This window comes from Sceloporus undulatus, chromosome 2 (genome assembly GCF_019175285.1).
Source record: "Sceloporus undulatus isolate JIND9_A2432 ecotype Alabama chromosome 2, SceUnd_v1.1, whole genome shotgun sequence".
Taxonomy (NCBI): domain Eukaryota; kingdom Metazoa; phylum Chordata; class Lepidosauria; order Squamata; family Phrynosomatidae; genus Sceloporus; species Sceloporus undulatus.
This window is the reverse complement of record NC_056523.1, coordinates 12,753,757-12,773,333: the sequence shown is the minus strand read 5'-3', so window position 1 is coordinate 12,773,333 and position 19,577 is coordinate 12,753,757. Positions and strand designations below refer to the sequence as shown.

General features: G+C 41.2%; 2 protein-coding genes across 4 annotated transcripts in view; one reads left to right on the top strand and one right to left on the bottom strand.

Moving 5' to 3' along the window:
• Window positions 1-239: 239 nt before the first annotated feature.
• Window positions 240-15,483, top strand: LOC121921863 (zinc finger protein 2 homolog). Of its 3 annotated transcripts, none has more exons than XM_042450506.1 (4): window positions 240-346; window positions 4,898-5,625; window positions 9,169-9,280; window positions 12,042-15,483. In XM_042450506.1, exons 1-4 carry the CDS (start codon window positions 325-327, stop codon window positions 13,409-13,411), a joined length of 2,232 nt encoding a protein of 743 aa, XP_042306440.1. In that variant the 5' UTR covers window positions 240-324; the 3' UTR covers window positions 13,412-15,483. The 3 variants fall into 3 exon arrangements, with proteins under 3 accessions (XP_042306440.1, XP_042306442.1, XP_042306441.1); XM_042450508.1 differs by lacking the exon at window positions 240-346 and adding an exon at window positions 388-776; XM_042450507.1 differs by lacking the exon at window positions 240-346 and adding an exon at window positions 388-776 and having other exon boundaries at window positions 4,808-5,625.
• Window positions 15,484-16,580: 1,097 nt separating this feature from the next.
• Window positions 16,581-19,577, bottom strand: part of LOC121921996 (zinc finger protein 239-like) — a 16,457-nt gene continuing 13,460 nt past the window's right edge. Inside the window, exon 3 of the mRNA XM_042450842.1 lies at window positions 16,581-19,357. Coding sequence (XP_042306776.1) covers window positions 18,558-19,357 — 800 coding nt within the window. The 3' untranslated portion in view covers window positions 16,581-18,557. The remainder of the gene's footprint in view (window positions 19,358-19,577) is intronic.

Sequence of the window (19,577 nt, the reverse complement as noted above, 5' to 3'; positions counted from 1 at the left end):
CGGTTCAAACCGATTTGCGATCTGGTTTAAAAGGTAGTGGGAATGAGACCTGGGAAATGGGAAAGTCCCTTTCTCTGGGTGATGGAGAGGAAGGGCTCCCCCCTCCCCCCCATTGCCTGGACCTCCTTCCTCCAAAACACCTCAGGCTAGGAAGCTGCACTGCTAGGAAGCAGGGATCTCTTGCCTTCCCTCCCTTTCCAAAATCCGATGGGAAGAAAGGGAGGAGGAGGAGGGAATGGATGGGAAAGACACATACAGAGAGAGATTCCTCTGCAGCAAGCTGGAGGGCTGCTTTGCAAGGCAGATGCTGGAGCTGGGACCCAGATGGGAGGCATCTTGCAAGAAGGTGAGCCCAAGGGAAGAGAGGCCAGGAGGAGGTGGGACCCAGGGAAGGAGGAGGGCATAATAAGAATAAAAAAGAAGCCCAGAGAGGCAGGAAATCCGTGGGATGACGCGTTAGAGACAAGCCCTCCTATTCCCCCCTCCACAAAAAAATCAAAATCAAATCCCATCCTTTCCCTTCCATAAGATTTAGAGGGAAGGAAGGTGCTTTGGATCTCCTGGGGTCCCCTTCCTGCAGACCTAGATCCAAAGAAGAGCCAAATGAAATACTCATAGGTTGCATTTTATTTCTGATGTGAATCAACAGGGCTTGGAAGGGTGCTTGTATCCTTCACAGGACCTGACTTGTCTCCAAAGTACCTGGGAATCCCACCTGCCTCTCAGGTTGGAGCCTTGGAAAGCCTTGGGTCCATTTCCAAAAGACTGACTCCCAGGTAAGGGTAGGGTTAAAAGACTGAGTGGTTGTTGTTGTGTGCCTTCAGTATGGTGACCCTTAAGGGGATCCAATGCTGGGGTTTTCTTGGCTAGATTTGTTCACAGCAGGTTTGCCCTTGCCTTCCCCAGAGGCCGAGAGAGTGTGACTTGGCCAAGGCCACCCACTGGGTTCCCAGGGCTGAGCAGAGATTTGAACCGTAGTCTCCCACAGTCCTTAGATTCTTCTTCCACTTCTTCTTTTATACTTTGTTTTCACCATTTTTTAAAGAAATGTTTTACAGTCTATACACATGTATTCTTTGATAAAACTATACTCAATAGTATTCAAACTATTAACATAACATTTCAAGGCCTATCTTTTCACTTCCAATAGATCCTTTTTTGTGCCTTGTATAATTACGCTAACAAAATTCAGTAATTTTGTCAAAATCATTTTGGTTTCAGTGTACTACTCTCTGTTCATTTTGTTATTACTACTACTACTATTTATTGGTGACCTGCTTTCCTACCAAAATTGGGACTCAAAGCGGCATACATTTAAAAGCACAGTACAATTAAAATTTTACAAATTAAAATGGAATTAAACTCAATTGCAATATTTAAACAGATCATTTGTTTAAAAACAGAATACAGTTAAAAAAGAGAAAAGCACTTAAAAGCCATATACTGTACTTTAAAACAATACAGCCATAAAAACGTATTTTAACAATACTACCCCCCTGCTTTTCCAGATGTTCTTTTAACACTTTCTGTTTTAAATGCCTGTATATGATTTTGTGCAGTCATATCAACCTTAAACAGTCAGCACTCCGTATGGGTTCCTTATCCATGGATTCAACCATCTAGGGCCGCATTCCCACTTACAAATAAATCGCTTTGTGATGTGGATCGATGGATCGGTTCGGCAGCAGAGTGTGGTTCACACTACATTTGCCCCAATCACATTTTATTGCTGTAAAATAAAATAAAATAACCCACTTATGGTTCACATTGATGAATGAATCAATTCAATTTAAACCATTTCCTGTGGGAGTCTTTCAAAATAACCCACTTGTAGTTCACCTTGGCAAATGAATCGGTTCAATTTGAAGTGTTTTCAGTGGGATTTTTTTTTCTCTGTCCATCACTGCAATTGTATTTATGTACTTCCTTACAAGGGTCAAAGAGTGGGCGAACACTGGTTGTTAATTTCTGCTTTCCCACCCAGCGACCCCTTATCACGGCATAGTAAATCAATTTCAATCCACATCTCATTCACACTGACACTGAATCGATTTGTGAATTCAATTCTTCAAATCGATTCTTGAAATAGATTCCGATCTGCATCTGGTTCACACTTGTGCGGAATTGATTTATCCCCCCCCCAAAAAGCAGGAAAAAAATCAGTGTCAAAAGATGTGGGTTAAACGGGTCTAGCGCATGGCCCCCCTCTCTGAATCGCTTCTGCGATTCGGTTCAAGTATGAACCAGGGTCATTTAAACCACTTCAAATTGATTTGTGAACCAGTTTAAAACATAGTGGGAATGAGGCCCACAGCTACTAAGGCTCAAACCATTACGCCACGCTGGCTCTGCATTCTTGATACTTCAGTCCTCTACAGATTGAGTCATCTTTATCCAGAATTACAAAATCTGAAATATTCCAGAATTGTCCACATGGGTGGCTGAGATAGTGGTACATTTGCTTTCTGGTGGATTAATGTACACAAGTACTAACCAGAGCTATCCCTGCTTAGCTTCCAAGATTAGACAGGATCTGGTGCCTTTAGGGTATTTAAAGCGTAGATATTCCAGTTAACAGTATTAGAAGTAGTGTCATTTAATAGCTAGAAATTCAAACATTCTCCCCAGTGTTACATTGAGGACTTCCAGATTCAGATGTGTGCTTTTGTGTTCAAAATGAAGTGTTTATGAAAATTACATTTGCTTTAATTGTTGTAAACCATCTTGAGTCCCAAACCGGGGGGGGGGGGGGGGGGGGGGGGAGATCAGGATATTTGTAATTGTTGTTGTTAATTAATCCTTGGGTCACCTTTAGAGCCTGTACACATCTTGCAGACTAGTCTACATTACAGGGTTGTCGTGTACACCATTGTATTTAATGGGACTTGACCATCCACAGATTTTGGTATCCATGGGGGTCCCAAATTCCAGTGGATACCATGGGCCCACTGTATAGCAGATTAGGGACTTTGTGAGTGTTGTGCAGTCATTGTTAAAAGACAAGCCGAGGTAGCTGGAGATTGTTGATAAAAGTAAGTTAAATTTTGTCAAGAGTTCCTTTTTAACGCACAGGGCCTCCTTCACCTTTCGTTTGACTAATGCGCAAGACAGGCTGAATCAGTTAATCGTCTGGTCACACAATTCTTCACCGCATGGATAAGGAACAAGCAGAGGCAAGTAGGCTTGCCAGTTTACCAAGGAAACAAACTGGCTTGGCTGGTTGGTTTGCTTTAAGGCTACTCGCCATAAATAAAAAGGGGCTAGACCAGTTTCCCCCCCTCTTCTCTGTTAGTTCCCTTTTTGAAAAAAGCTGTACACGTCAGACGAACTTTTGAACTAGCTTGTGTCTGTGTGTCCCCGAGTTTGTCCACAGGTCCTTTCTTTGAGGGAGAGATAGCAAATAATTGTGCCTGCATTCAGTAAGATGTACAGTACTCCCAAGTAAAAATGAAGCCTTATAATTCAAACATTTGTGTGCTTACTCAAACAAAAATCTTGCTGTGTTGGGAGACTTGTTGTTGTGCGCCTTCAAGTTGGCGACCCTCAAAGCAAATCTATTGCAGGGTTTTCCTGGCAAGATTTCTTCAGAGGTGTTTTAGCCTCCCTCTGAGGCTGAGAGAGTGTGACTTGCCTAAGGTCACCCAGTGGATTTCCATGGCTGGTTTGCACCCTGGTCTCCAGAGTCATAAGAGATTATCACACAGGCAAAAAAGATGGGAGCATAGTGATATGCCCCTGTCAGTGTTGTGTGATAATGTGAAGACTATCACATGATGTCGCGATGATCCCACAGTTGTCCCATGAATAAAGAGGAATTCTAGCGCCACGTTTTATTCATGGAAAATCCCTGTGAATAAAAAGTGGTGCTAGAATTCCTCTTTATTCATGGGATAATTGCAACGTCATGAATAATCTGTGATAATCTCCATAGTCTGCTTTAGGCAACAGATGCTGTAGGACAGTACTCCCATAGTTATTCATTCTGAGCCCTATAGCCATCCCTCTCTGTTGGAGAAAAGAAAGGATGACATGTGGCTTATCTAGACCACCCTTCCAACTAACATCCATCCTGAGGTGAAGGAAACTTTTTTTTTTTTGCTACCCTTGGAGTATTATTATTATGATGATGTTTATGTTTATTTATATCCCACCTTTCTCTCAGTACAGGGACTCAAGGTGGCTTACAAATCTAAAACAGTACAAGTTAAAACACTATAAAACATGCACAATACAAATTTAAAAAACAATTAAATAATTAAAACAATTAAAAATGTTACATTATTAAAATTTAAAGTTAAAAACTTTATTTCAGCTCTTGGCTTTTTCACAAGAATGAAATTTGGGGGGGGGGTTGTCTTGCCCTTTGCTACAGTCAGCAAAATGTCTTGGGTCCTGCTAATGTCTGGCCAGAACTGGCTCTAGGTTTGAGTGGGGCCCTCATAACAAACAACTATGGAGACCTGGGTTGGAATCCCTGCTCAGCCATGAAACCCACTGGGCCACCTTGGGCAAGCCACATGTTCTCAGCCTCAGAGGAAGGCGATGGCACAGCTCCTCTGAACAAATCTTGCCAAGAAAACTCCATGATAGACTTGTCTTAGGGTTGCCATAAGTCAGAAACTACTTGAAGGCACACAAGAACAACAAGTATTGCAACAGCACTCCGTGTAGTGCTAAATGGTGGAGAGGACACTATTTAAATTTCCCAAAGTGTTTCAGCTTTACTCCGGGACATTGCGATTTGGGGGGGTTACGAAACAACAGGAATGTAAGTTGTATAAATAGCCTTCTGTTTGTTTGCATGCAGAGAGATGCGGGTGAGATTTTCTAACTCACAACTTGGTCAACACAAAACAACTGACACAACTTGCCAAACACCTGCTGTTTCTGCTTTCAGGCCAGGATGTGCAGTCAGGAATGAAAGTGGAGGAAGAGAACACAGCTGAGCAAGTTCTAGGGGAGAAAATGGAAGAACAAGGAAGAGACTCTAAAGTTGGGTCTTTTAGAAAGTTTTTCTCTGGTGTTGATCCAGCCCAAATTAAAGGGGAGCCAGATGAAGAGTTGCGCCAGGATGCTCAGTGGCAGCATTTCCAGGAGGAGAATTATTCGGAAGTAAACAAATCCCAGCTGCCTCGATTTGAAGATGAGGACAACATGACATTTTTCTCAGCACTGTGGAAGGATGTTACTATTAATGCAAACCACAGGCCTACACCTGGAGGAAAGTTAGTGCCTGAAACCCTATTGAGTCCCAGTGAGAAAGCCCATGAGGACTCCAAAAAGCTGAATTCCTCTAGGAAAGAGAGAGAAGCAATTGAGGATAAAGACATGAATAACTTGGAGAAACTGCGCAAGCAGTTCAGGACGTTTAGCTACCAGGAGGCTGAGGGACCACAAGAGGTGTTTGGACATCTCCAAGATCTTTGCCATCAGTGGTTGATGCCAGAGAGTCACACGAAGGAGGAGATCTTAGAGCTGGTGATTCTGGAGCAGTTCTTGGATATTCTCCCAGTGGAAATGCAGAACTGGGTTAAGGAGGATGAGCCAAGGACCTGTGCCCAGGCCGTGGCCCTAGCAGAGGACTTCTTGCTTTGGAAGGAGGAGGCAGAGATACAGGGACAACAGGTGAGTGAATTTTGCCTTGGTGACCCAGGTGAGAAACATAGCCATCCCACTCTTGATGTGGAGTGGCTACGTTATTGAGCTATCTCCTGTCTAGTAGTGTATGTTCTGGAAAGTTTTGAACTGGAAATTTTTTGGAACCTATTTCTGGAAAAGTTAACAGGTTTGTTTTGACTGATGTTTATCAAACAGAACTCTAAGAGGTTGTCCTTGTCAATATTTTAGGACACAACAACTCAAGATTATACATGTTCATTCAGTTAGATTGTAAAAGGGGAAAAACAAAGGCACTGAATTGTGAACATATTAACCTCAGCACATAGTGATGAGCCATATGCATAAACCAAGTTGTTTTGTTCTTGTTAACTGCTATCAAGTCAACTTCAACTTATGGCAACCCTATGAATGAGAGACCTCCAAGCCATCCTGTTATCAGCAGCCCTGATCAGGTCTTGCAGACTCATAGCTGTAGCTTCCTTGACTGACGCTATCCAATACAGTTTTCCTCTTTCCCTTTTGCCTTCTACTGTACTACATATTATTGTGTTTTCTAGTGAGTCATTTCTTCTCATATTTCCAAGGTATGATAATTTCAGTTTCATCATCTTGGCTTCTAGGGAGAGCAGGCTTGATTTGCTCTTGGGCCGTTTATTTGTCTTTTTGGCAGTCCATGGTATCTGTAGAACTCTTCTCCAGCACCACATCTCAGATGAGTTGATTCTCTTACTATCAGTTTCCTTCACTGTCTAGCTTTCACAACCATTCATGTTGTTTTGTTGTTAACTGCCCTCAAGTCAATCTTGACTCATGGTAACCCTGTGGATGAGACATCTCCAAGCCCCTCTGTCCTCCACTGCTCTGCTTAGGTCTTGTAGATTTAGACTCATGACCTCCCTAACTGAGTTGTGATCTTCCTCTTTCTCTTCTGTCCACTACCTTTCCTAGCATTACTGTCTTTTCTGGTTAGTCTAGTGATGTGGCCAAAGTACGACAGCCTCAGCTTGGTAATCTTGGCTTCTAAGGTGATTTCAGGCTTGATCAGTTCCAGGCCTCATCTGTTTATCTTTTTGGTTGTCCACGGGATCCTCAGCACTCTTCTCCAGCACCACATCTTAAATGAGTTTTTTCCCCCCTATCATCTTTTTCCTAATGATTCATGCCTTCTCATTATGTGGCCAAAGTATGATAGCCTTAATTTAATCAACTTGGCTTCCAGTGAGATTTCAGGCTTGATTTGTTCAAGGACTCATTTGTTTGCCTTTTTGGCTGTCCACAATATCCCCAGCACTCTTCTCCAGCACCACATCTCAAATGAGTTTTTTCCCCCTTTAAATCCACTTTCTTCACTGTCCAGCTGTCACATCTGTGCATTGTGATCAGGAATACAATGGATAGGATTATTGTAACTTTAGTGCTTAGTTGTGATAGAAATGGGAAATACAGTGTCACGGACAATCCTAACTTTAGTATTCAATTGTGTATCTTTACATTTCAGGATCTTGTTCAGTTCCTTCCAAGTCCTAATCTTCTGCTGATTTCTTGACTGCAGTCTCCAGTCTGATTAATGACTGAACCTAAGTATGAAAAATCTTGAACTGTTTCAGTGTCTTCACCATCTCCTTTAAAGTAATGTAAATCATCTGTGGTCATTATTTTTGTTTTCTTAACATTCAGGTACAAACCTGCCTTTGCACTTTCTTCCTTGACTTTCTTTAGTAATCATCCAAAGTCTTTGCTATTTTCTCCTTGTAGTATAGTGACATCTGCATAGCTTAAATTGCTGATGTTCCTTTCTCCAATTTTCACCCCTCCTTCCTCCAAGCCTAATTCTATGTTACATATCATATGTACAGTAGACAAGTTAAACAGACAGGGTGATAAAATGCAGCCTCGTCAGTTGGAAACAATTCAGTGTTTCCATATTTTGTCCTGACGGTAACCTCTTGTCCTCAGTACAGGTTTCACATCAGGACAATCAAATGTCGTGGTACACCCATTTCTTTAAGAGCAATCACACATCTGAACGTCCCTTCAGCTTGAGTCCAGTTGCATCATTAGCCACAGTTCTACTCATATTTGTCATCTCCTGTATCCCAGTAACTCATTGAGTGCCATCCAACCTGGAGGTCTAATCTTTTAGCACTATCTCTTGTTTCATTTTGGACTGTCTCATGATATGATTTGCATGGTAAAAGACATTCAAAATGGGCTCATCATGCTTCTTTCTGTGTAGTACTAACAAGCATTAGCTACAATGCCACTGCCTTTGTCTCTGAGAGTTCTTCCATCTGTGTTATCTGCCATCCACTACTGTTGCTGCTAGGTATCTGTTTGGTACATTTCATCTGATTCCTCAGCAAAAGCCGTCTGACATGGGAGGCCCTACCAGCAGCTCTGCTACTGTCAGCTTCGCTTCCTGCCTCACACTAGCATGAAATCCCCCTACACAGAAAGTTCTTTATCCTCTGCATATTACACAGTATAAGGCTGTCATCTTAAAGTGTTTCTTGCAATCTACCCACATGGTGGGCTGCTGAACTTGTTTTAGGGATAGGACTTCCTGACTTGCCTTGCAAAGCAATTGCTAAACCTAGTTATCGTTGCCATTTGTCCCGAAAAACCTGGAAAATCCCAGATTGAAAAGATTAAAAAATGTCCCAGCTTACTGGGCCAGTTGAAGCAGTAAATCCTGGATTTCTCCTTTGTTACAGGTTGATAGGCAGATTAAAATGTGGCAGTGGCAATGAAACAGGAAACCATGCAAGAAGACTGGCACTGACGGGAGACTCATCCCACTCTGCAGGCTTTAGTTGCTACTGCCCAGGCATAGCATTGCCACCTTATTATTCCAGTCCTTCCTCACTTCCCCTGACAGGCACAGAAGGCAGGAAAGGAAAGGAGGTGACAAGAGATGGCCTTGTGTTGTGTGGTGATTATGTCGGTGGCTTGAGCCTAGGGCTAGGCAGCAGGGTATTTAGCTTCCTAAATAGCCTAGAAAGAGTAGCTGGTTGGAAGCCCCCCCTTTCTTCACACCTGCTAAGAGGAGAAAGGAGAAAAAAAGAGCTCTTACTTGATACTAGAATCATAGAATCGTAGAGTTAGGAAGAGACCGCAAGGGCCATCCAGTCCAACCCCCTTCTGTCATGCAGGAAATCTCAATCAAAGCATCCCCAACAGATGGCCATCCAGCTATACTATATTCAGGGTTAGCTATCTTGGCCATATGGCAAAGTTCAATAACTTCCAAAATCCATAAAACACTTATACCTTTAATCAGCCAACCCAAATGCACATAATGCACCCTCAGGTTGAAACATAATGGTAGAAAAAGTGTGGTGATCAATGTGTTCAATTTGTATAATCAGAATGCAAATTAATAATAGGCATAATTATAATAATTTGCATAATATACAAATCAGATATGAGGGACTGGAATATGGCAACCCTAAACCTAGTGGACTTTGAGAATGATCCAGTCAAGTGAGTCTTAACATACCTAAGCCATCCAATGGTGTCAATGTGATCTGTATTGTTTTTTTTTTCCAGAAGTCAGAGTTGTTTGAGAACAACAAAGTTGAGCATTCTCCGCTGGATCCTGTGACAGTGCAGCCCTATCTGAAGATTCAACAGAAATGTGAAGAGAAGGGCCATCTCCTAGGTAATGTTGTGCTGGCTTGGTCCTTACAAGGTTTAAAAGGTGACTTCCTTGGAACTGTTCTCTGCTTTGGTGTTTACTTTGAATTCAGAACATAAAAAGACATAATGTAGCCAATAGCAGAGAATGCTGGACATTGTGGTTCACCAATATCTAGAATGCTGCACAATTCCCAGACCTGTGGTACACCAACTATTTAAAGACTGACTGAATTATCAGATCTGTAGTCCCCTAAAAGTAGCTTTTCCAAGCTCTGGTGCAGAGCAAGTATGGCAATCTGTTGGGAGGTTCTTCCTCTGGGTCTCCTCCACTGAATGTGTGGTTGGACTCAAAGGTCTTTAATCTCCTCCCGTTTGACTCCACCAGAGATGCTTTGCTTGATGTTGTGCTCAACCATGCTTAGCCCAACTGTTAGATTACAGTTCCCATCATACCAGAGCATTGTCTATTGCTGTCTGAAGTTAATGGAAAATAAAGTCCAACAACAATCTGGAAGGCCATAGATTTATCATCCTTCGTCTAAAGTGTGGTAAATACCACTATGGATTGGTGTGGTGTCTGAATAGATCTGTGATTTCAATACATTTTTTTGTTTTGTTTTAGAGTCTCTCTTAATAGAGATGGATAAGACTCCCTTTAGCAAAGAGATTGGGAGTACATTTACCTGCTAAAACTAGCAAGCTCCTGCAAAGAATAAATTGGAAAAGAGAATGGTATCTTTGAGAAACATATATTTAATTCAGTTCCCCAACACATTATAGACTTCTGCGACAATCTGGAGCCCTCTTCAGGGACTAAAAGATCAAACCAAGCAAAGTAAAATAGAGTGTTTAAAACACAAAACAAAGGTATATTGTCCTAGAACCTATGTATAATAACTTACAATGAAGAAGCCTTCCTGGATTTTGTAGCAAATTCTGAAACAAACAGCTGACAACCTTTTCTATCTGATTCCTATGCTGCACAGGTGAGATTAGTACAGGGGTAGGCAACTCTTTTGAGCCGGGAGCTGGGTTGCTGTCCCTCAGACAACTGGAGGGCCGAAGCCAAAAAAGAAATAATTAAATAATTTTTTAGAAATTAAATAAATAAATAAACTGGGACAAATGTAGGACAAAATTTTCAAGTGGAGGGCACGTGAGAAAAATTTGCTGATTTTTTAAAAAATGTTAAAATAAATGCATGTTTCTGAGGCTCCTATAGACAATTGCCCCACCATGCCCCTCACGCGAGATGCCAAACGCCCCAGCGGCAATCAGCGGCAGGACTGGGCTGGGGCCGGTCCCAAGGCCTTGCCAGGCCGCATCCGGCCCGCAGGCCGCAGGTTACCTACCCCTGGATTAGTAGTTCATAAATCTCATGTTTTACTAGTTTTAAAGAAAGAGTTAAGGGACTGTATGCAAAAAAAGTGTTTTTTGGACCTGGTGGCCTGTACAAATTAGAGAAGAGAAATAAATACTTCCTCTTTTAACCTGGGGTGGGAGTCAAAGTTTTCAGTCTAAATATTCACTGCAATTCCTTTCTTAGTAAGAACTTGGCATTACCAGTATCCACTTTAACAGTTGCCCATAATTTCCTGTTTAATGCTATGTGTCCTTTCTCTATGAAATGTTTTACCAGTGGAACGCCTGAGTTTGTTTCTGATATTATAAGGATGTCCTCCAGTTATTTCAATAAATGTTTTTCCACTGAGCACTTACTTACAAGGACACTAAATAATAAATACCACAGTGGTTGTTGTGACTTCAAGTCATTTCTGAATCATGGTAACCCTAAGGCCATCACAGGGATTTCTTGGCAAGCTTCTTCAGATGGAGTTTGCCATTGCCATCCTCTGAGGATGAGAGAGTATGACTTGGCCAGGATCACCCAGTGTTTCTAGTGTTATAGTGAATACCAGTGAAATATCTGAAAGTTTGTTTTGTTAATGCAGCCTTTGGGTTCTGTCATTCCAGTAGTATGATTGCTGTAAACACATTTGCCAACAGAAACAATATCCCGTTGATGGTATACGTTCTGGTAATTTGTTAGGATAGTTATATTGCTTTCTGAAGCCTTAGCTGGAGGATTGTGGGAACTGTAACACAAAAAGTAACTTTTCCAAGTTCTAGTTATAGCTTATGTGAACTGGGCTCTGTAAGTTGGTCTAAATGCAGAAGTGTCTTTGGGATGTTAGGATGAAGGGCAGTCTGGTGGGTACTTTGGATGGGTGCAGTTCTGATTGTGTTCACACATACTGCATCCAGTTCTGGGCACTAGAAATTAAGAAGGATGTGAACAAGCTGGACCACGCAAAATGGTGAAAGGTCTGAAAACCATGCCCTGTAAGCAGTGGCTTAAGGAGCTGGGTATGTTTAGCTTGGAGAAGAGAAAGTTAAGAGGTAACATGATGGCCATGTTTAAATATTTGAAGGGATGTCATATTGAGGATAGAGCAAGCTTGTTTTCTGCTGCTCCAGAGAATAGCACAGGGAGCAGTGGATGCAAGCTCCAGGAAAAGAGGAACTTCCTGACAGTGAGAGCTGTTTGACAGTGGAATGCACTCCCTCATAGAAAGGTGGAGTTTCTTTCTTTGGACATTTTTAAACAGAGGCTGGGTGGCCATCTGTGGGGAATACTTTGATTGTGTATTCCTGCATGGCAGAAGGGGGTTGAACTAAATGACTCTTGTGGTCTCTTCCAATTCTGATTCTAACTGCACATGCTTAGTTTGTGTCTCCACTGAAGAGTGTTGCTCATGTTGTGATTCTCTTTTTTCTATCAGGTGATGGTCAAGAGGTTGAAAATGAAAAGAAGCCTATTAAACCAGAAGCTCCTAAGCACTTAGAACCTTCTGGCATTTCTTTTGATGAAGCCGACTGGAATCTCTACACATTTCCTCAAATGAATAACAGGCCAAAAAGTCAGCAAAAGATAAAGAGGACTGAGGGGATCCTCCCAGGAGGGAGTGAAGGAGGAAAACATACTTGGGAGAATGATGGCGATAAAATCCTACACAAAAACACCTTCCAAGAGAGAGCACACAGAGATCAGAGTATTGGGATGAAAACTGACTGCAGAAAAAGCTTGAACCAAACCCAAAACATTCTTAAATATCAGAAAACAGAAATTGAAGACAAGCCACACCAGCATGTGGCTGATGGGAAAAGTTGGGATTCAGTTCCCCAACAGGAGAACATCCTAATGGGAGAGGAGGTAGATATGGACTGTGGAACCGGCTTGAGTCTGAAAGCGCACCTGAATAATCCTCATCCACTCCTCACAGGAGAAAAACCACATAAATGTTCTGAATGTGGTCACACTTTCAGCCAGAGCTCAGATCTTACTGGAGATGGCCTTTATATATGTTCCAACTGTGGTAAAAGTTTTATTTCTAGTCCTGTGCTTGGAAGTCAAAAGATAACGCACAAAGGAGAGAAATCATCTAACTGTTCTGAGAATGAAAAAGCATCCCTGGAGTCCTCTGATCTTCAGACAGGAGAGAAACCATATAACTGTACAGATTGTGGGAAAACCTTTAGCTTTAGGTCCAGCCTTGTTCGTCATCAGAGACTCCATACGGGAGAGAAACCATATAAATGTTTAGACTGCGGGAAGAATTTCAGTCAGAGTTCAAACCTTCTTAATCACCAGAGAATACACACCGGAGAAAAACCCTACAGCTGTACAGATTGTGGGAAATCCTTTAGCAATAGCTCGAGCCTCACTTCACATGAGAGAACCCACAGAGGAGAAAAACCATATAAATGCTCCAGCTGTGGGAAGAACTTCAGCTGCAGTTCAGTCCTTCGAATCCATGAAAGAATTCACACCGGCGAGAAGCCATATGAATGCTTGGATTGCGGGAAAAGCTTCAGCCGGAGAGAATTCCTCATTGGCCACCAGAGAACTCACACAGGGGAGAAACCATACAAATGTTTGGAATGTGGGAAAAGCTTCAGTCAGAGATCGAACCTTCTTAATCATCAGAGAAGCCACACTGGAGAGAAACCATTTGAATGTTTAGACTGTGGGAAACGGTTCAGTCATAAAGCATCCCGTCTTAAACATGAGAGAAACCATGGTCATGGTCCAAGACTGGGAACAGAGTTGGTCAGGGTTCAACCTGTTTTGCATGTGGCAGAACACACATAAGAAATGGAAACATATCCACGAGGAGATCAGAGAATGTTTTCCAATACCCTAAAGGTGCCATTTCCAACCAGGCTGAACTAAACAAAGGATACTTGAAAAATTAAGGTTGCTGACAGGCCAATTACACTCCTTTTGAGAAGATGTGATGAATTGACCTATCATCCACCTAAATTTTTAAACATTCTTTGTTTAGTTTAGCCTGGTTGGAATGCTGTCCACACACTACTGAACTACATCTCCCAGGATTCCTCACCATTGACTATACTGATTAGAGGTGCTGGGATTATGGCTTGGCCATGGAAACCAGGTCAATGACCTTAGGCAAGTCACAGTCTCTCAACCTCAAAGGAAGAAAAAGGCAAATCTGAACAAACAAGAAATCCCTGTGATAGGGTCACCATAAATCAGGAATGGCTTGAAGTCACACAGCAGCAGCAATAAAGTTTGTAAGCATAAGAGACGATAAACAGATTTCAGATCTAAAGCTCATAAAAGCTAAGTGGCTTGATTTAAAGATGTTCAGGTTTCTTTCACACTATGCAGTCATTGCACTTTGGTATCACTTTAACTGCTATGGTTACTTTGTATGGAATCTTGAGATTTGTAGTTTGGTGAGGGATTAGTTTCCTGAAAGAGAATTCTAAATGACTTTCAAAACTACAGATCCCAGGATTTAACTGGATGAATGTAGGGGGCTTAAAGTAGCATCAAAGCATAATTTTTATGTATTGGGAATGAAATTACTTTGAGCATGTGTGTATGTACCTTCAAATGGCCTGTTGACTTTTGGCAACCCCATGAATTTCACAGGGTTTTCTTAAGCAAGGAATCCTGAGGTGGTTTTGACAGCTCCTTCCTCTGAAATAGAGTCTTCAGCACCTGGTATTTACTGGCAGTCTCCCATCCAAGTACCAGCAAGGGCTGATTGCTTAGGTTCCTAGTATAAGTCATTGTGTGTGCATGTGTCGTCATATCACTTGTCAACTTATGGTGGCCCCATTAATTTCATAGTGCTTTCTTTGACAAGGAAGAGTCAAAGGTGGTGTTGCCAGTTCCTTCCTCTGAAATAGTGCTGTATAGCACCTTGACGGTCTCCCATCCAAGTACTCACCAGAGAATGGATTAGGAAGTAAAAACAATCCCTTTCAAATGCTCTTTTCAATTGATCCTGCTATACATGAGAAAAAATTAAATGTGCAGTGGAGACGATGTGGCCTAGTGTTGGATTACAACTCTGGAGGTCAGGGTTCGGTTCACAGCTCAGCCATGAAACCCACTAAGTGACCCTGGGGAAGTCTCATGCTCTCAACCTCAGGGGAAGGCAATGGTAAACCTCCTCTGAACAAATCTTGCCAAGAAAACCCTATGATCGGTTGGCCTTAAGGTCCCCTTAAGTCTGAAACAACTTGAAGATGCACAACAACAACAAAGGCCAATTTTACATGTTAAACGTATTGAGGAAAACTTTTAATAGAGATGCATTGAAACCTAACGGTGGGTGTTTGGCCAATTATACGACTGTGACCATGCCTGATAAGTGTGATACCTGTTTGTGACCATGCTGTGTAAATGGAACATGTTTAGGGTCTAGAAATTACTCAAAATCTAAATTTCCATTTTAAATTTTAAACATTTCTAGCACTTTGGGGGGTAGGGTTGTACAATTGTGTAGGTAGACTACACCTGGTGAAATATAAAGTGATGGGACGCCCAGTATATGGGAGTGGGATTCCAGTAGCTCTTTGTATTTTTTCTCAGTAGCAGAAATGAAATAAATTGTGGCAGAAAACCAAGAGTTAAGAGAATTTTAATTGGCTTTAATCCACAATGTGATCAATTGATTTTTCCCATTATCACTAGGAGCCAATGTTAATTGGTTAAAGGATATTTTAAATCAGTAGGCTACTAATTAAAATCAGTTTGATTTGATGGGGGAGGGCAGGGAAACACATATTTGAGTCTGGTGCAGTACTGTAACAGTGAATGGAAAATAAGTTATTAAAATCTGCCATCTGATGAATTTTAGTTTTTTGTTTACTGAGATGTTTGTTTCCTTGTATTTCAAAAATTGAGAAGGGTCTAAATGCAAAGCAAAGTGTACAAACCTTCTATTTCATGGATGAGGAACGTGTAACCGTTGAGATGTTGTTGGGACTGCAGCTTCAATTCGACCTAGCCAGCAGATCCAAGGAGCCCTGGCTAGAGAGAACAAGGAAAAGTTCCACTAATAAAGCAAAGAAAATATGTCTCTAGGGTGGCCACCTTTTCCCCCCAAGCAGGCTCCTGTGCACTTTTTTCTTACCTAGCAGCAATTTAAACAATTTTGCACCAGTATTTTTTAGTGGAAGGTGTACTTTTTACAAATGTATGGTAGCCTTCTTGAGACATTGTCCTTTCACAACAAGTTTAAGAACATCCTGTATATTGTACACCATTGTTTTGTTATTTGTATTCACAGGCTGGTACCCTCATCAATCACCTTGATCAGATTTGTTTAATATTTATCTTTATTATTTACACTAAAATGTATGTATCAGCTTTATTATTTCCTGACTCTTTTGAGTTTGTTAGTTGTCTTAGGTACATTCTATTTACATGTAATTAACTGTACATTCGCCCTCCATATCCATGGATTCTGAATCCATAGATTTCACCATTCATGGCTTGAAAATATATTTTAAAAATACATCCAAAAAGCAAGCCTTGATTTTGCCATTTTATATTAAAGGACATCATTTTACTACACCGTTGGATATAATGGGACTTGAGCATCCGTGGATTTTGGAATCCATGAAGGAGTCTGGAACCAAACCCCAGTAGATACAAAGGACCCACTGTAATTACATTTACATTTAATTAACAGTAACTATACTTATATTTTATTAATGACTTTATTACTTTTTTAAAAAATAGTTTTAATTAATTAATTTTAAACTGTATTGATTTAAATATGTTGTTAGCTGCCCTGAGCCCATTAGGAGAAAGATGAGATATGAATGAATGAATGATGTAAGTGGTCATGGTGATGTGGAGAGGCTCAGAAAGTTGGACTGGGACCCAAGAAGGCAATAGCACTGAATTCCCCAGAACTGGCGTCAAAAGCTATATTTCTATTACATTAAGAACTGATCACTACATATTGTTTGATTCAGATAAATGACAGTAAAAGTAACTCCACAAGAGTAATCTTTATTTTATTTTCAACCTCACAACAACCTTGCAAGTGATGCCAGAAAACTTCGATTTTAAAGATGGGCAACTAAGGCTTGCACATAGCAAGACTATACAAGGGTTATGACCTGAACCAGCATTCACACACGCAAGAAAAAGCCTCTAAATCACTGAGGCACCTGACACATAATGATAAAATCACTCAGAGGAAAAGAAATACCCCTAACACTTAAATTTAAAAATAAGATTACAGCTAGAAGTAGATTAGGATATGATACAGTAAGAAATAGATTTGAGTAGCCCAGACCCTATGTATGCTTACTGAAATCCACATGGTGGGAAGTAAGCATGCATACAACTGTGATTAAATGCTTTTAAAACAAGTTAAAGTGTTCTTTAATTTAATAACTTGAACTGCTATCAATGGGAAATGATTTCACTGATAGCCAAAGATGTTATTAAATTTATGAATTCAGCAAAGGATCACTAATATTCCTGATTACTATAAAACTAAGAATATATTTGAATAGGGCGCTGATGAAATCTCCTAAATGCAGCCTTGTATTTATTTAATATCCTAACTGGTCTCCAAATGTGAGGAAGGTTTCCACCAACAAAAAAAAAAGGATGGATAACACTGTTTCATCTTTGTCAGCTTGCTTGGTTTCTCTGCTTCCAGTGTGGAAACAGAGAAAGTTGGTGAAACATAGAAGGAGTGATTGGTAGTTCCTCCCCATGAAGTAGCTGATAAAAATTAGGATTTCTCTTTTTTTAAACTGGTCCAAAAGGTGTAATCAAAATGAAAATTCAACCTATGAGCCTCTTAGTAGGCTATACAATTTTAAGGCTATTTATTCATTTTGTGAACTTTTAAAAATTCTGTCCCAAATGCCTAAATCAGGATCTGGACCAATAAGTGGTGAAAAGTACTAAGCTCAGTTGCCCTTCATAAAATTTGGAGACACTTAAATCCCTGCATGCTGGTTTTCCTATAGTTTTGTAGGTACATTGAGATCACCTGTTTTACACGTGTGCGGCTCTGCTTGCTTTTACGGTATCAATTTTCACAGATGTTTCATCATATATGAGTTGATATGACCCATATGTACATATATAATTTTTGCATTTATTTACTTGATGTCCTGTTTAAAATTATTAATGGCTGTATATTGTTCCAGTCCCACAGCCTTAACAGCCCTAGTTGCTGTCTATACAAATATCCCTTAACCAAAATGCAGCCAAGTATTCTTTGTAATAAAACCATTTGCACCTGAGATGCTATTTCTCCTTCGCATCCAGTAAGCCATCTCAACACTTTCACCAGATAGACACCACCAGCCCAAGGGGTTTTGTTGCATGAAGCAAAGCACAAAATGGTGCCTTGGGCCTCCATGTTCAGAAGCGAACCAGACTGGCAGCTTAACCTAACTCTGGTGATAGGAGAGCATCCTCCAACACACTGAGGATGGCATGCTAGCTTAGGAGATGCAGGACAGGTTATGTGGCATCTAGAGCTACCCTTGACACCACCCATCATCCACTATCTGGGGTGGCCACATCACTCTGTTTAATGATAGGGCTTACTCTAGCATAGGTTCCACCCTCTTCCTTTTCCACATCCCATGTGTAAAAACTATATTTTCAAAGAAAGCCTGGTTGTCCTTGGAACACGTTCACAATAGTCCCTCTCTTGAGGCCATTCAGTGCATGTACAAGGAGGTTCAGCTGTGAAATCCTTCCCTACCAGCCCCGCAGAATGTCTTGCCTGCCAAGCCAAACACGACACAGCACTTGTCCAATAAAACGTCCCATTGTTGCCATCAAGAAACAACAAGACCTTTGTCAAGTAGCTGGCAAATCACAGTCACCAATTGTGCAGGCCTTGCTTCCTCACAAACCAAGCACTTCCGTAGTTTCATCTTCAATACACTTGATTCTTTTTGAAAGGGGGTCTCATCTTTTCTTACTGAGTAATTTACACAGACTTTCCTATGTGGGTTCTCTCATGCGCCTTCAGGCTAAGATTTGGATCAAAGCATTTGCCAGAATCAGAATATTTTGTGAGGCCCTGCTGCCTGTGGATTCTCTCATGTTTAAGGAGACCAGAACTCTGCTTAAACTTTTTACCACAGTGCAAACATTTATAGGGTTTCTGGCCTGTATGGTTCCTTTTATGTCTTGTGAGGCTGGATTTGTTACTGAAAGTGTTCCCACAGTCCGGGCACCTATAAGGCTTTTCCCCAGTGTGGATTCTCTCATGTTTCACAAGGTTTGAACTTTGGGAGAAACGTTTCCCACAGATTGAGCAGCTATATGGCGTCTCTCCTGTGTGGGTTCTCCCATGAACGAGAAGGCTGGAACTCTGCTTGAAGCTCTTCCCACAGTCTGAGCATATATACGGTCTCAGGCCTGTGTGGTTTCTCATGTGCCTGATCAGGCTGGAGCTCTGACTGAACCTTTTCCCACAGTTCAGACAACAAAAAGGCTTTTCTCCTGTGTGCTTCCTCTTATGTCTTGTAAGGCTCGATTTGTTACTGAAACTGTTCCCACAGTCTGTACATTTATATGGTTTTTCTCCAGTGTGGGTTCTGTCATGGGTGAGAAGGGCTGATTTTTTCTTGAAACTTTTTCCACAGTCAGAGCACTTATATCGTTTTTCAGCCAAGTTAGGTCTCTCACAGTTTATTCTACTTGGTTTGTCACCGAAGCTTTTACTGTAGACAGAGCAGTAATGGAGATTGTCTCCTGTGTAGAGGCATTCATGTGTATTGTCTCCTGGAACAAAGAAATGTAATCTCAGTCTTAATACAGATTGTTTAAAGAAAACAACAACTGTCCTGCAGAAAAATAAGCATCAGGCAAATTATTGGCAAAAGTTTCTTGTCAATTGCTTAATCAATACTTCACCATAAATGATTTTAAGAAATAACACTGCCCCAATCTCCCCACCACCATTATTCTTTACTATGGCCTGTTACAGACAGCCAAAATAAAG

Excerpts from the sequence above, each read along its gene's own strand:
- LOC121921863 (XM_042450506.1), top strand. The coding sequence starts at position 325 with ATGGGAGGCATCTTGCAAGAAG. Across the intron at positions 5,626-9,168 it reads CAGAGATACAGGGACAACAG|AAGTCAGAGTTGTTTGAGAA; the intron begins GTGAGTGAATTT and ends TTTTTTTTCCAG. Across the intron at positions 9,281-12,041 it reads AGAGAAGGGCCATCTCCTAG|GTGATGGTCAAGAGGTTGAA; the intron begins GTAATGTTGTGC and ends TTTTTCTATCAG.